Source organism: Loxodonta africana, chromosome 1, assembly GCF_030014295.1.
Source record: "Loxodonta africana isolate mLoxAfr1 chromosome 1, mLoxAfr1.hap2, whole genome shotgun sequence".
NCBI classification, from domain to species: domain Eukaryota; kingdom Metazoa; phylum Chordata; class Mammalia; order Proboscidea; family Elephantidae; genus Loxodonta; species Loxodonta africana.
In genome coordinates this window covers 120,069,427-120,087,336 of record NC_087342.1, presented here as the reverse complement: position 1 = coordinate 120,087,336, position 17,910 = coordinate 120,069,427, and the positions used below count along the sequence as shown (strand labels likewise).

The 17,910-nt window shown below is 33.9% G+C and overlaps 1 protein-coding gene across 1 annotated transcript in view; it reads left to right on the top strand.

Moving 5' to 3' along the window:
- Nucleotides 1–17,910, top strand: part of COL21A1 (collagen type XXI alpha 1 chain) — a 128,595-nt gene that overhangs the window by 89,768 nt on the left and 20,917 nt on the right. The window contains exon 17 of the mRNA XM_003404417.3: nucleotides 16,452–16,496. Within this exon, the coding sequence (XP_003404465.2) occupies nucleotides 16,452–16,496 (45 nt within the window). The remainder of the gene's footprint in view (nucleotides 1–16,451; nucleotides 16,497–17,910) is intronic.

Here is a 17,910-nt window from a genome sequence, read left to right as displayed (position 1 = left end):
AAAATTTATGACGTGATTGTGCTCTAAACATTTGTGAGTTAGTTATGTGGAATTTGTAGCTCATTTCCTCATAGAAACAATATTATAAAGGGGAGACTAACAAGCAAATCTCTGTAAACCATAATGTAATGAGAGTAGCATATATTTACTTTGAAAATAATACTGTGGCGACTCTGTTACTGAAACAGAGAAAAGGTTAAACAGGAAACGCGGTATTCTGAAACGACAGTGCTTGAGGGGATGTTTTTCTCTCCTGAGGCTGCCTGTTCCTCACTGTCAGCCATAAGCAGACATTGGTTCTGGTTTGCTCCTGCCAGCCTGCTCCCACTTTGTTCAAGACTTATCCCTCTCCAGAGCTTTGGCACTAGAATATATTTCCATCCCAGGCAGCATGGCGCATCAGGTTTCGGCCTTTTCTTTCTTCCTTCAACCTTTCCCTCCCTTCAAACATTTGTTAAATTCATGTGGAAGACATTGGGTTCAGTGGATTCAGTGATCAGAGAAGCATAGGAACTATATAGGCAATAAAAGGATGAACAAACAAAAAACTAAATTACAAAGTTCTAAAAGAAAAGCAAAATGGGAGTGGGGTAGTGGGAGCGGTTTAGTTGCCATCTCCCCTCCTTAACCAACCAAATCTTTCAACCCCTCTCCTACCAAGCCCTCCAGATCACGGAAGACAAGAAAAGAATTCTTTAACCCTTTCACTGCTCTCTTTCTGAATGCCAAAAAGGAGAGCAGGGTTCCTATGCCAGGATGCAGACTCTGTTTGGAAAGTAATTAATAGATCAAGTATCTAGATCTTGCCAGTATTGTCTTCATATAAATCTTCCGATTTGTATTCACTTCCAAGTAAGAATATGTAACAATTACACACTATTCTGTTATTTTGACAATTAGTAAAAAATTAATTGTTAGAATATTATCCTGTGAAGGTTGATCTTTATCATTTGTGAAAAAGCTCTGAAAACCAAAGACAACTAAATTTTATATATTTGGTAGTGCACAAAAATAGACTCTTTCATTGCATGCAAATACTGGTTCTAAGTATTTATAATGAATGGTTTGGCTCTGCTAAAAAGGATGAATTCAATATATTTGCTTTGTAGTATGGTACAAAACCCAGCCCACAAGAAAATTAATAGAGCTTAAGTTGGAAGAACAGAAGCTCTTAGAAAGATCTTTTAAAGCTAATTAAACACAGCTTATGGATTTTTTTTTTTTTTTTTTAATGGAAGTCTGGTGGTATTTCATCTCTGTAAGCAGATTGATAAATTTGAACACTAACTCCTGGAATTCAAATTGAGGACAAAGGCTGTATTTCACTGGGAAATGATTATATATTACTTTAATGTACAATTACATACATTCACATGCCTGTGCTTTGAATTTTAAGTCCAGTATTGGTCACATGGAAACCCTGGTGATATCGTGGTTAAGAGCTATGGCTGCTAACCAAAGGTCAGCAATTCGAATCCACCAGGCACTCCTTGGAAACTGTATGGGGCAGTCCTACCCTGTCTATAGGGTGGGTATGAGTAGGAATCAACTCGACAGCAACAAGTTTGGTTTTGGGTTTGGTATTGGTCACATATGCAATTATAAACATAATTTACATTCTAAGTGGCATGTTATACCCACTTGGCTTCCATCTAGGTGACTGTAGGCTCAGTTCTAACAAATGATGTATTGGCTTCAACAATTTATCACTGTATCTAAGGATTATATTATTTCAGTCAAGATATTATACCAGTTGAACATAAAGTGAAAATTTTTCATGACCCTGGCCTTGAGGAGTCAGTAGATAATGACATGGCATACAGCTATGAAGGTAGGCACAGAGGGACTTGAAAAACTTTATAAGATTGCTATAAACCTAGATGAGTTTGGGGGCATCATTGAACAGGTTGAGTTCTTAAACAAGGTGCTTCTTTGGCCAAATTCTGGAAAATACTAGGAGTTGGGCAGTTGCTTGACCCAGCCAAGGCAAGGGAAAGCAACATGTTTCAAAACATAGAAGTGAAAGAAACATAGTGATCTGGGAAGAGCTGACAGTAGTTCAGCCTGACTGGGATACACACAGGGTGAGGGGTTGGAAACACAGGATTGAGGCTGTGAGGGTGGGTAGAGGTCAAATCAAGAAGGGCTTTTCATGTCTGTTCTAAAGAGATTGTAATTCAGTCTGAGGGCAGTAGGAACTATTAAAGGGTTTTAAACAGAGAAGTGACACGATCAGATGCTCATCACTCTGACAGTAGAGAATGGTAAGTGATAGGCCAAGTGGAGGACAGGGTCTGGCAGCAGTCCACTGAGCTCTGTCACTTATCTATAGTACCAAGGCAAGAGCATTCACAGATGAGTGGGGGATAATGGAGCTGATCTGAAGTAAAAAGGTACCTGCAGGGCTGGAGGACTAATTGGGTATGGGTAAATGAGAAAGGATGACTCTTTAAGTATCACTGCATGTTTGGGGGCACAGACACACAAAGCAATAGGCAGAAAATAGAGGAAGAAGAATCTGTTCTGGCCAGTGGAGGCGAGCTTAGATTTTTTTTTTTTTTAAATGGTATATCTCTAGATAATGATGAAAGGCATTTAAATAGGAGAGCTACGCCTTTGGATAAGTAGGTAATAATAGACTTGCAAAAAGTGGGAATAAAATGCTAATCAGAAATGGTGCATCAGAATCGACATTGTAGAAAAACTTCAGTGAATACTAGGCTTTTCATTTCATACTAGGCTAATCCTTAACATTTTTTTATGTAATGAAACTGCATAAAAAGGCATTTGAGCACATATTGGTGCATGTTGCAAACTCTTGGTAGGACACAGACTGATCAAAAATCATTTCTGCTTAGTTGAAAAACAACTTGATTTAAATGACCAGTATGTTCCGTATTATCAATTTTGTTAAACTTGTATCTTTTTTTTAACTTTTTGTCCATTACTCAGTATTTGCTTTTTCCTATTTAATAAATTTTATTCCATATTTTTTTTTCTCTGCACTATTCATCATTTTGGAGTGTTGGAAATTATAAGTGTTCAATCCTTAGTGTATTATGTATATAAATCATAGTTAAGAGATACAATATATGGATATTTTCTCCCAGGTGGGTTTTTGGTAAAAAAAAAAAAAAAAAAATTTTTTTTTTTTATTATGTTCCAGTTTTTTGCTTGCATTTTATTTTCTCCCATGAGCATGCTATTATTTTTGTAATAAAAAACCAAAACTTGTTGCTATTGAGTCAATTCTAACTCATAGCGACCCTATAGGACAGAGTAGAACTGCCCCATAGGGTTTCCAAGGAGCGGCTGGTGGATCTGGACTGCTCACCTTTTGGCTAGCAGCTGAGCTCTTAACCACTGTGCCACCAGGGCTCCTTATTGTTTTTGTAATACATTATAAAAATTAAGGCCTGGATTTTTGAGTGTTTTGAGGTTTTTTATTGTTTTTAAAAGCTGTTAAGCTTGCCAGACTACATTTTCATTTTTGTGCCAAGGAATGAAGGACAATTGAGTTGCTTCAAGGAATCTTGAAACGTTAGAAATGTGCTTTCCTACATTCTTACAAAATCACTCTGGTTTTGTCTTGGGCAGCTGGGTGGATGAGGAGATGGCAATACAGGGGCAACAATACACCAAAATTACCAATAGCTGAAAAGTGATAAGTAGGAATATTCATTTTCAACCAAATTATCCTCGACCAGCTGGTTTGCTTCGGCCAGTTGTTGCTGGCCAAATTACCTGCAGCATTAACATTTCCACCACTTCTTTGTTATGGCTATTCTTGTCCTGGTGTTCAATCCTAATGACATGATCTACTTAGTGTAACATTTTTCCTTAGCCAGTTTGAGCCATTCTCTTGCCAGTTATCTACTTGCCAGCCAGCCTCTTTGGGCACAGGCAGCTTTGTGGCACATGGTTAAGAATTTCAGGCAGGACTTGGTTTCTTCTCTGAACTGTCATCCAGAGCTTCATGAGGATGAGACAAAGGATGCCACATTTTCTGGATTAGTGGAGGTGAGTTCATATTTCTTAGTTAATGACGTCTTTAACCTTCTTATTCTGCAAATGTTTGCTATATCATTTTTCTAGGAATGAAGATGTAGGGATTACTGTAGTATATCTGTAGACTCCAGTTCATAGAAGGTTTTGTTATATTTTCTTTTGAATTCTTGCTAAACCACATGTTATGTTTGTCTTTATGATGTAATGTTTACCACTAATTTGGTCCCTAGTCATCACTTAAGGGAAAAGTAGGTCTTTTGTTTAATCACCTTTCCTGTGGTATGATCATTTGACATATCATTTTTATGGATGTAGGCAAAAGACATGCATAAAATACCTGGGGGAGGATCTTGTTCAAGTGCTGTAGGTGGTTTTCCATGTGCAATAATCCATTTTATTATGCTAGTAATGCGGCTGTGTCTTTATTTGCCCACTTGACTGTATTTTTATTTAGACTGAGAAGAAAAGTGAGAGAAAAAAATCCCCACTATTTCTGTTTTTTATTCGTATTATTTGATTTGCAATTGTACGGTAAGTTTTTAACTCTTTTGTACAGATTTATAATACTTTTTTTCTATTCCTTTTTCAGGGACCAGTAGTGGCACGCTCAGCATGTGTTGAGTGAACCAGTCTTAATCTGAGAATCTGATGTGTCATTAAAGGTTACACATACATAGCACTTCTAAGTGTGAAGGCAGCACATTTAACAATTTATAAAATTAAATTTGAAAATTGAACTGTGTTAATAATTGTAATAATCCCCCGCTAGTTTCAGAAGTTATGTTTTTAAACTTGATTGGCAATAACTCTTTACAGTGCATTAAGTTTTCTCTAAATATTATAAATGTCTGATTTTTCTATAGGAGTGACCAAATTTGTAAGCAATATCTACACCTTTTTGATTTCACAAAATATAACATTTGACATTGCATTGATTGTAAAAATACTATCTTCTTCTTTAACTGTACACAGCAAATGTTGATCCATTATCTGCATTCAGTTAATAAAACCATACCAAGTTTCATAACGGGTTTGCTTGATTCTTTCTTATTATAAAGCACATCTTTGGCATAGTGAAACTGGACTACCATCGAAAAACGTTATAAAGCAACATTGTGAATTTTAACTTTAGAAGCTCTGTACCTATGGCACTGATTTTTTTTCCCTATAAAAAACCTTGTTAAGTAAGGTCATTGTTAAGAACCATTGCTGAATACTAAAATATGTTGATTTGATTTTTTTTCCTCTTCTGTATTCATCTCTTTTTAATTTATAAGAGTCTTTTAGGCCCTGAAATGATCAGAAAGATAAACGTAACTGAAAATATGAAATGGTGCTTAGTTAATTCTCAGAATGGATAGCATATCCTTTGAATAAATAGAATCCCATTGTTGCTTATGCAGGCTCAGTAGTCTCACTGGAATGGGGATTGATTGCATCCATCTCTGTTTTGAAGAAAATGAGTGGGAAGAAACTTACATCACCTTCTAAATAGGATATGAAGTCAAGATTTCAAGGCTTGGTATCTTGTAAAGGTACTTCGACTGTAATCCCATAAAAATTACGATCTTTAGTCATGGGGCAAAGGGAGAATCGTGCATACTTTTCATTCAAAACATTTGCTGTCTAAGAGTTACTCAGATAAAATCTTTGCGTAGTCCCAATACACTCTCAATATTCAAACATGAAAAATTTACAATTAGCAAAACAATCTTGAGTATAGAAACAACTCCAAGTTTTTTATGTAATCCAGAGTGCACACTTTGGTAGCTAGAACATTTCACTCTAAATGTCTCTTCTCTATGTCTTAAGAAATATTTTCAAAATGATTTAGTGTGGTTGCCATGCTCAGGCAAATGTTTCCTTTGGAGAGTTAACACAAGAAATGGTTCATATTCTGGGTATGTTTAAGGGAAGATGAAACAACACACGGGGAATTTGACAATATTTGCGTATATCAATATGAATTTTAATCTTTGATGATCAGGTAAGCATCTAAGAAGTAATTGATTGCCAATATTTTTAGGTACTTATTTGGGTTAAATGGTTTATAGAAATAATTTTTATATTTGTTCCATTGTTTGAAATAGATATGCCTGATTAAGTCGTAGTTAGCTGTTTATGCTGTTTTAATTTTGTTCCTTTAAAAGATTGTGGTTTTGAAATGCTTTTGGCATAGATAAGTGTACTTTATGGTTGTACAAAAAAAATAAAAACAAGATACATTTTAAGAAAACTTTAATCTCATGAGTATACTGAATAATATTTATGAAGTCATTATAGTATTGATGGATTACTCTAATGATTCACAATGACTTTCAGTCCATGAAAATGATCAACACAGTAGATTAGAATTTAGAATTTCTTTTATCAATTCTCTTGAAACTATTGTTTTTCAATGAAAATCTCTTTGGCGAATGAAGTATGAGGTGTAATTTGGTAAACTTAATATATCAGAGTAATCAAAGTAATATTAGGATTAAATAAGATTATTTGTTGGTTCTAATAACCATGAATAATTTCTTTTATCATGGTAGACTTTTCTTCTTTTTTTCTCCTATGTAAAGTAGGAAAACCCTTAACTGATAGATTTATGTGACGTACGAAGAACTTCTAAACAATGTATTTAAAAAATGGAATGCCTAATCACACACAATGGGAAATGAAACCTCCACTAGAGAGCTTGAGAAATGTTTGTGTTGAGATGTATAATCAGGTCCTAACGTTTGCTCAGCAATCATAGAATGTACAACATTGTAGCAGATAGGTTTAGATGAAACATGATCTCCAGTTAGGAAAATAGAAAATTCACCCGTAAACACACTGTACAACCCAGTGAACCCAGTGCCGTCGAGTCGATTCCGACTCATAGTGACCCTATAGGACAGAGTAGAACTGCCCCATAGACTTTCCAAGGAGCGCCTGGTGGATTTGAACTGCCGACCCTTTGGTTAGCAGCAGTAGCACTTATCCACTATGCCACCAGGGTTTTCATACTGTACAAAAAAAAAAAAACCTAGTGCCGCTGTACAAAGCTGTATATAAAAATCTCATGCTGGGTTAAGTTATTAGAGACAAATGAAGTTAATCATCAAAGGGGGGGTATTAAGAATTTTGATCAAAGATTGAAAATAGGTAGAAAAATAATCAATATATAGTAGTTTTTAAACACGGAGAGATAAAATGGATTATATGAATATTTAATTGGTTGATAATCAGAAATCAAATTAAAAAACTTCTTGATGTGTATCCCAGCTTAACATCTTAACTATAGATAGTTTTCAGGTGGATCTCTTTTTTTTTTTTTTTCTTGTATAGAGCAGTGTTTCCTCAAACTTTGATCCACAGAGTTCCTTAATGAGAATCACCAGTGATGCCTGTTAAAATTCAGATTCCTAGGCCCGTTCTAGCCCTAATGAATCGGAATCTGGGGCTGATGGCTAGGAATCTGCCTTTTAATGGGTACCCTATGTGAGTCTGATGTAAAGCTTGGTTAACTACTAATATAGAGGCTACAAGGCAGGTTGACCAAAAAGAGGCATATGAAGGTAGTAGAAAGAAAAAAAGTTCCTACATGAGAACACTTGATTTTAGTGATATTGGTAAAGGGAAATAGAATCATAACATCTTACTGTGCTTTTAGGCTATATATGCTTTAATATACTTCCTTTTACTAAATAGGCATCAATGTTGCCATGAATGATAATTTAAAGCATATTTCCAAGTGGATTCAATTCCTTTGGTGAATTTATAATACTTTATTAATTTTTGACAGAAATCTCAGAAACGAATCTTGTAAAACAAAGATAACCTCTATATGCAACTGAACAAGACTAAACTTGTTTATACAAAAGAAGAATTAGGTCACTTCAATTTATCCTTTTATTACATCTTCAATTTTTTTATAACATTTTTAGGCTACTAATTTTCTAGAAATTTACTTTGAAATTAATATAGAATTTAAAATAGAACAATGTTTAATTCTAGAGGTAATGTATTCCCATTTTTATTTTAGAAAAGTCAACTTCTATTACTGTGAGAAAATGAACAAAATGCTGCCTGAAAGCTAATCTTGTCAGCTGCCAAACTCCTAGCCCTTCTGAAACTTTAACTTCACAATATTATGGATATTTTACTATATCAGGCTCTAAAACAAAATATAGGCTTTATCTCATTCTTTAGAACAATTTGATTCCGTTTATAGCATAAACATATTTCATCTAACACTTCCTCTATGATGTTACATTTATTCCTGCATTTCACCTGAAAGATATATTCCTAAACACGGAATTACTACTTTAAAACGTATCCTATACCTTATCTCTGATTTTAAGGTGGACTGTCTGGTGTTTGACCAAGAGTGATGTTTACAGTTGGTTTCTGATTCATTCAGATTCAGTTTTTAAAAGTTCTCTTCTGTTCCTACATGGTGGAGTGTTTTACATTAAATGTTACATGATAAATTTTACAGAATTTATTTTTTAATATCTTTGGAGATGAGTATTTTTCTCCTCTAAACTATTAACATAGGTTAATAAACTATTAATACTATAAATATAGCATATTATATGAATATATTTTTTAAATGTTGGGAAATTCTTGCATTCTTGAAACAAACTCTGCTCGGCCATTCTCTATTTTTCTTCTAATCTACTGCTGTACTTCATTTGCTGATATTATAGTAAAGCCATCTATATGTATGTCAACAAATTAGATCACTGTGTAGATTTCTTTTTTTATCTATGTTTTTTGGTTGGCTGTAGTGTTGGGTTTATATTAGCCACTATTTGAATTGAGACAACTTCCATAATTTTAATGCCCTAGAAAAGTCTAACATAAAACCTATCTGATTCTTGTATATTAGATAACATTTCTGTGGTAGGCAAAATAATTGCCCTCCCATGATATGGACCTTCTAATCCCTGGTAGCACAATGACTGAGTGCTCAGCTGTTTACCAAAAGTTCAGCAGTTCCAACCTACCTGCTGCTTTGTGGGAGAAAGTCATGGCAGTCTGCTTTGGTAAAGATTACAGCCTTGGAAACCCTATGGGGCAGTTCTACTGTGTCCTATAGTGTTGCAATGAGTAGAAATTAACTTGAGGGCATACAACAACATCAATAATCCCTAGAACCTGTGACTCTGTTACCTTACATGGCAAAATGGACTTTGCAGATGTGATTAAGGTTAGTTACAGGTGGGGAGATTCTCCTGGATTATCTGGGATCATGTGTCCTTAAAAGTGGAAGAGGATGGAAAAAGAGTGGGTCAGAGAGATGTGACTGGAGAAGGACTTGACTAGCGCCTGGTTTAGAAGATAGAAGAAGCAGGCCATGAGCCACGGAATGTGGCTGCCTCTAAATCTGTTGCCATTGAGTCAATTCCGACTCGTAGTGACCCTATAGGACAGAGTAGAACTGCCCCATAGGGTTTCCAAGGCTGTAAATCTTTACAGAACCAGACTGCTACATCTTTCTGCCCCAGAGTAGCTGGTGGATTCTAACAGCTGACCTTTAGGTTAGCAGCCAAGTGCTTCATCCACTGTGCCCCCAGGCCTCCTATGGCTGTCTCTAGAAACTGGGAATAATCCTCAGTTTACAGCCAGTCAAAAACTGGTCCAACAGTTTGAAGGAATTGAATTCTTCCAACAACAGGAATGAGCAAGAAATGGTTTCTCCCCTAGAGCTTCCAGAGTGGAATCGGTCCTACTGACACCTTGATTTTAGTCCAGTGAGGCTTGTGCTGGACTTCTCACCTACAATGCTGTAAGGTAATATACTTGTATTGTTGTAAGCCACTAAATTTATTGTAATTTGTTACAGCATCAATAGAAAATGAGTACATTTTCTTTCTTTAATGGATGCTTATTAGTCTACTTAGATTTTCTATCTACTTGGGTCAATTTTGGTCATTTAGATTTCAAAGGTTATCACTTTTAGATTTTTAAGTTCATTAGATTAAAAAAATATTTTATGCCATCAAAATTGGAGTGAATTAAAAATCATATACCTTTTTAAATTAAAAAAAAAACAAAATAATGTAGAAAGGTATGAAGTATAGCAAAGTAAAGCAAAAAAGAAAAAAAAAATCCAACAACACAAGCATGATTACTGCTAACTTTGTTGTCTATCCCTCGAAGAATACTATCTTTCATCTGTCTATCGAAATATATGTATGGCTATATAATTGTAGGTAATTATATGCTTTATAGATTACTACATAGAGTAAATAAATAAAATACAAAGGTTTTTTTTTTTAATTGCCTAGTTTCACTTAGCAATAGATAGTAAGTATATTCATTTCCTACAGCATGATTTTTCATGATGTAATGGAATGAAAGGATCACTATGAGTTGGGATCAACTCAACAGCAACTGGTTTGGTTTTTTAGTTTTTAAATGGAATGAAGATCCCACAGTTTAACTATTCTTATCAATTGCTGAATATTTACTTGCATCCTACTTTTCAGTGTCTTTTAGGTTATAGGTATCCTCATACCTTTCCTGAATTCAAAACTGTAGATGTGTCTCTGACTTAGTTCTTATCTCATTTCAAGGCAGTTAACATGTAATGTTAATTATGAGCTCTAAGCAAATGAGGGGCCATACCTTAATAAGCCTATGTCCAGAAGAAATTAGAATGACTTTCGCTCAGAAACTACATCTTTACCTTAGTAAACCTAACTGGTAGTAAAATATGGGGTTATAAATAAAAGATATTTGGAATATTTCAAGTTAGATGTAATTATTAAACATTTGGTCATTTACTTTCAACTATGTTAATTAGGGTTAAAATTCATTTATTAGTTTTCTTCAGCAAACTAGTTCCACCTTTGATTTGGTATTTTAAAAATGACCTCTATCATATATGAAATTTCAAAAAAAGTAATAAAGTTCTCATATTTCTTGAAAAATGTGTAACTTCTACTCAGAAACTAAGCCAGCTATAAAGCCCTTTGAAAAATCCATTTCTCGATTTTTTCCCTTAATAAAAAGTTTGCTACAGTTTGTTTTGAGAGTACAGTGACGTTCCATATGCCCAATAAATAAGGTCTGCATTTTTTAGGCTTTCAGAGAATCACAGTTCATTTTAGAACAACTGGTATTATTTTGGAAGTTTTTCTTTCAAAATGAAATCAGTTACCAGTTCTACATATGTATAACTTTTAGCTTTTATAAACTGAGTAGCCCAAAAATATTTACTAAAGGGTTTTTGTTTAAGTTATTTGTATTTGGATACTTTGGGTCCAATGCCACGTGTTCTGGTCTATATATCAGGGAGAATAAATGCATCTAAAGTTGCTTAGTTTGCTTTTTCCTCTTTAAAGATTAATTAGGATATAATATAAAAAAATTAATATAGGAGTAGTAAAATAGGTAATTTCCTTATTAAGGGTTTATTGAAAATACTCATATATTGGTGTCTTTTGGGTCTGGCAGCTATGATTGTGAGTGTGTTCTCTTTAGTTGTTTTACCACAGAGTAATCTTTTGTATGTATTCAAAATAAATTTTCTGTTAGTATAGAATTTTAAAAACGGTTGAAAAATATTATGGGGTTTAGCTATGAATATATTTGAAGCTCTTTGTCAAATTTCCTAAACAAATATTGATAAAATATATTTAAAATATTTAAAAAGCAAAAGTCATTGCAGTATTTTTTTTATAATCAAAGTGAGCCTAACATGAAAAGGGAAAAGGTAATGATTGAGGTCCCTGTGCCCCCCACCCCGCTACACCCTCCCAGTGAAAAGCCTTAGATTGCCAGAGTCATCTTTGGATATAATTGAAAGCCTTGGAAATGAAGATAGGAAAAAGAAGAAAGGCAAAAAAAGACCTAAAAATTTTTTTTTGGCGAAAGATTAGAGATTTGATTTAATCTATTTGAAAACTGTCAGAAGTCAGGGAGGAGCTGTAAAAAGACAGTTAAGAGTTTTTGTTCATTATAGCGGATTACTCTTCAACATAAAACAAAAAACCTCACAACTCAACCAATGAGCAACATCATGATAAACAGAGAAAATATTGAAATTGTCAAGGATTTTTCATTTTACCTGAATTCACAATCAACATCCATGGAAACAGTAGTCAGGAAATCAAAGGATATACTGCATTGAGCAAATCTGCTGCAAAAGGCCTCTTTAAAGGGCTAAAAAGCAAAGATGTCACTTTGAGGACTAAGGTATGCCTGACCTTTCAAACCATGGTGTTTTTAATTGCCTCATATTTCATATGCATGCGAAAGCTGGACAATGAATTAAAAACCGGTTTCCCATTGAATAGATTTCGACTCATAGTGACCCTATAGGACAGAGTAGAACTGCCCCATAGGGTTCCAAGGAGTGTCTGATGGATTCCAGCTGCCAACCTTTTGGTTAGTAGCTGTAGCTCTTAACTACCACGCCTGCTACCAGGGTTTCTGGACAATGAATAAGGCGGACCAAAGAAGAATTGATGCCTTTGAATTGTGGTGTTGGTGAAGAATATTGGATATACCCTAGACTTCCAGAAGAACAAACAAGTCTGTCTTAAAAGAAGTATGCCAGAGTGCTTCTTGGAAGTGAGGATGGTGAGACTTTGTCTCATATACTTTGGACATGTTATCAGGAGGGACCAATCACTGGAGAAGGACCTCATGCTCGGTGAAGTAGAGGGTCAGCAAAAAAGGGAAAGACCCTGGATGAGATGGATTGACAGTGGCTGGAGCAATGGGCTCAAATGTAGCAAGGATTGTGAGGATGGTGCAGGATGGGACAGTGTTTCGCTCTGTTGTATGTTTGATCACTGTGAGTCAGAACCGACCAGAACGTACCTCACAACAACGTCAAAATTGCCAGGCACTGTAAGCACTTGTGATAATTGTTTGATAAAATGTAATTATTTTTCCCATGTATAAAATGGGATCACTGAGGTTTCAAAATTTAAATAATTGGCCTAGAGTCAATCAGTCACTAGGTAATGGGCTGCCTGACTCCAGCATCTAAACTCTTAACCGTTTTACTCTGCTTTTTACTAATAATCATTTTATTAGTAATCATTGCAGCTGATAAGAATGACACTTTAATCATGGGTTCTCCCTTCATTAAACTTTAGGAGTGAACAAACCACTTCTTGGTATAACAGAAGAAAACAACATTTTGATAACTCTATGATATTAAATATCTCTAACAGTGTAGAAAGGTTGAAAATTTTGCGATAAAAATGGATTAGATTTGTTTTCAGTACATTGAAAATATTGCATTAGTTAAAAGCAGATTTGATCCAAGATGGTCCAATTTCAGGGGTTAGGTAAATACACTGCAAGTGGAAAAAGTATAATATCTTTTCTAAATAATATATCATGGACACATTTTCTTAATTATAAAGTGGTCTCTGGAAAATAGGGGCCAAACCCTTTATTCTAAAGTATGGATTTCTATTCTTAATGACTTCTTTCTTACACAGCATTGGTTTAAATGGTTGAAGAGAAGCTTCTAGAACTTTTTTCCTGTCAACATTCTTTCACCACAACATTATGCGGGATTTTCCAGTTGACTTTCTGCTCTTCCTCAAACCCAAAATGAAATCACAGAAAGGGAGAAAATTTACTTTTACCAAGTAAAAAACTTGTTTCTGTCTTTACTTATACATTTTCATAGTTGTCTGAACCCCAAACCACACAGGCTAAAAATGAACTATAAAGTAGTTTGTTTGGAAAAACATTTGCTCTATGAAGTAATTGTCACCAAATACTTTTGGATCAACCAACTGGTAACTTTCAAATTGTTTTGAATGATATTTCTCCTAATATAAAATTGAAAAAACTTAGCAATTTCAATAAACTCATTGCAAGCTTAGGAAAATATTATCTAGGAGAATTTTGTTAACTAATGTAGCTCTAAATGATTTCAGTTCTTCTGGTTACCCTCTCTCTCAACAGTCTTTAATTTCATGCACACTCATGGTATTATACTACTTTGTCATGAATTACTTATCATGACTCAGTTTTCCATTTTGTTTATAATATTACATAGTGATTATATACATATTTTACTTATAATTAGTAAGATAATTATTCATTTAATAATTTTTAGTATAATTGGACAGTACATACTATGACTTCTTTTCATATCTGTGAAATGTATGTTAATTTTTTTACCAATTTAAAGGACAGAAGACTTTTTTTCCTTAATCTGGATCCCCCCAAATCACTTTCAATATCTCATAAATGATGTAAGATGTTATATAAGATTATTTATGGCTGTGTCCTAATACTGACTAAACTCATTATTAGAATAACTCAGATAAGAGATTATCAAATCAGATCCAGGGAGTGAACTGTGGGGAAATGGGTTCTGAAGGCCTCCTAGGAGTGGAGGCCAGTGAGTCACTCAGGGTTGCCTGGGTATCACTCTGCTTTTCCACAGAGTGTGAATGTGGTCTTGATGACACTGGGATTGGCTTGAGAAATAGGAGTATATTCGGAGTGTCTGTAATTCCTTCTAACATCATAGACTTGTGTAATGACATAGAGACTTGAATAATGATAGAAGTCCTAAGGAATATAGGACTATGTGCAGCAAGAAATTTGCTTCTCAGATTTGACAGTATCATGGGTAGTCGCTTGTCCCCTTTAGACATTCTGGGTACCATGGGACTTTCATCTACACAACTGTACCAGTTTCCAGCCTAAACTAACCTTCCTTCTGATAAAGATCTTATAGACAGGTTTTAATTAAATTAGAATGTATAGTGTGGGGGTGTGTGCGTGTATGTGTGCTTTTGTATTTGGTTGGGAATCAGGTTGCTGTGAGTCGGGATCAACTTGACGGCATTGAGTTTTCTTTTTTTTTTGGTTATGTGTGGCTTTACGTCAAATTATGGCCTCTTGATATAGAAGCTTTTATTTTTTAATAAAGTTTATATATAATAATGTTTTATTAATGTTTAGTAATGTTTATCTTCTCAATGGCTACATTGAGACGATTCATTTTCCTCATTAGAAGGATATAATTGATATCACCACATTTTCTTTACACTTAAGCTCAGTGATTTTTACCTTTGCTTTATGTTTTAGAGTGCTTACTGAATGTACTTTGCTGTTGTTTTATAATATTACTTAAAAATATTTATATTGTCTTTATATTATTCTCAAATTAGTATGTTTATAAAGGCTTGTCTTTGCAACTAGCTTTCAAGCCCCTTGACAGTCATTACTCAGATATAATTTTGTGCTCTGAAATGGTCATTTTGCAATGGCAAACTGAATTGAGCTAAATAGAGTTTAACTGAATTCTTAGAACTATGTGCTTGTGTGGCTAACACATTTGTCATTGTAGTGTCAGTTTGCTCAGTATATGAAAATCAAAATAATAGCAGCCCCTCCCTATAATAGAAGATACTTGATCTCATCGCTAATGGCAGCTGTAACACTTTCCCTGATTTACTAAGGAGTATTTCTATTCCTTGAAGGCTCAGAATGCAAAGGGCTTTCAAAGAAATACTGATGGGGCCCAATAAATTCCCTTGTCTACCAGAGTATCGATACATATGTGTTAATTTCCCTGCTCTTTCAAATTCCCTTCTCTACCAGAGAGACAATACAAATGTATAAGAACAAATGTAGTTAATTATTTAAACGTCAGGGTCATCAAGAATAGAGCTAAGAAAAATGAGTATAAAATGAAAATTAGATTAATACCATCACTGTTTTGTGTGATAAATGATCATTTTGGCATTGAGCGGCTGACCATAGGACTACTTTCCAACAATAAATGTAATTCTTTTCAAATTGATAGACTTATTTTTATTTTCACTGACTCCTTCAAGAGAACTTGTACTTTTGAGTTGAGCCATATCCGTTTTCTCATTTTTTTTTTCTTTCTGTCTCTCCACAAAACAAGATCTAAATGTTCTTCATGATTGCAGAAGCAAGAGAACCATTTGGAGAAAAGATTATATTTTACAAAAGTAGTTAGGTTCTTGGGTGTGTCAAGGCTCAGTTTGGAGGAAAGCATTTGGTTAATTAATTTTTAATTAAGATTATGAAATTATGAGGCCCTTTGGAACTGTTGTACTGAATTTGAACTCTCACTATTTGATGATTTTACTTGCATTATTCATTGTAAGTAATATAGAGATAAGTTAAAATAAAATATACTTCTGACTTTATCACTTATGTTGGATCTGAAAGAAGAATCAAGATTAATTTCATTATAACTTCTCTTTTTAAAGTCTTTATTTAAAATTCTAAATATTAGTAGGTGTTCATATAATGCTGAATCTCTTATAAATTTTAACTTTTCCAAAATTGGATTAAACATACTAGTTTCATATTTTAATATGTTTGCTATGTTTGAAATTGTGTATTATTTATAAGCAAAATATTCCAGTTATGACAGTTTTTCTTTAATAATGCAGTCTCAAAGTTTTATATTTTAAAAAGGTATATATTTTATTTATTTTTAGGGAATTCCAGGGTTTCCTGGAAACCAAGGATTAATGGGACAAAAGGTGAGTATTAATGAGAGTTGAAAGGCTTAGGACTGGACCTGATAATTAAAAGGGCAAAATGATGACATGCCATTGTTGTCTTCACATAGAATATATTCATAGCAACAATTAATTGTTCAAATATGATATGAATTCAGATGCTGGTATTTTGACCTTACAAATTCAGTGTCATATTTGTTGAGTTTTATATGATATCATTAATTAGGATTTACATGTATGTTTACCATTTTACTTTTTATCTTTCTCTCTTAAACTAAAATTTGGGACGATTTTACTTCTTCACAGTCTATATTTTTTAGAAGTTCCTTTAGTGTTGATATCTTGGTAGTAAGCATTCAATTTTTGCTTAATTGTAAATGTCTTTTATTCTTTTTCTTTTTTTTTTTGAGAGATAGTTTTATAGTGTATTTGATTCCAACTATAGGATCGCTATGAGTTGGAATACAACTCAAGGTTGACAATTATTTTCTCTTAACATATGGAGAATTTTAGTCCATAATCTCCTGGTTTCCATTGTTAACATTTAGAAATCTGCTGTCACTGTAATTATTATTTCTTTGCAAATAATTTTTCCTTTCTTTTTGGATTCTTTTAAGGTATTTTCTTTTAGTGTTCTGAAAATTCACTATGATATGTCTAAATATGCATTTATCTTTATTCATCTAAACTGTGGTTCAGTTTTCTTCCTAATAATAATGTAATTATTTTCATTAATTCTGGAAAACTTTCAGCTATTATCTCCATGTTACTTCTACTCTATTCTCTTTGATCTCACTTTCCAGGATTCTGATTAGACGTATTTTATTCCTTCTCATTTTGTACTCTGCAAATCTTAATAGCTTTTCATCTCATTGTTTCTTTTAATATGCTGGGTAATTTTTTTGATGGTGGGGGCTATATTTTCCGGTTTATTTATTCTCCCTTTACTGTGACTCGTATACTTTTTAATTCATCAATTTTTGCTTGTTTTTTAAAAATAATCACATTTTTCATTTTTAGAAATTCTCCTTTTTTTAATAGTCATCTTTTTATTCTCAGTAGTCCCATTGGTATTTTCAGCCATAATGATCTTTTGTGATTCGGATTTTTATTGTTTAAATATTTCACACAGTTGTTCTAAACTTTATTTCTAGCAATTGCAGCAGTTGCAGTTTATTATTATTCCTGCTGACTCTCAGTCTGGTGGCTTGCTCCGTTTTGTTCTTATAGTTGGTTATGAATTCATTGCTTGATATTTAATTAGTGGAAGTGCTGAAATGCTAATTGAGGAATGGGGTGTTTTTTTCTGTGTGGTCAGTACCATTTCAGCCCCTTTGAGAGCCTTGAGTCATCATAGGTACTGTAGATTCTTGCCCACTCCCCGTAACAGCCCAGCATTCAGTTCCTAAGAACTGAGAATTAACCTTCAAGCATT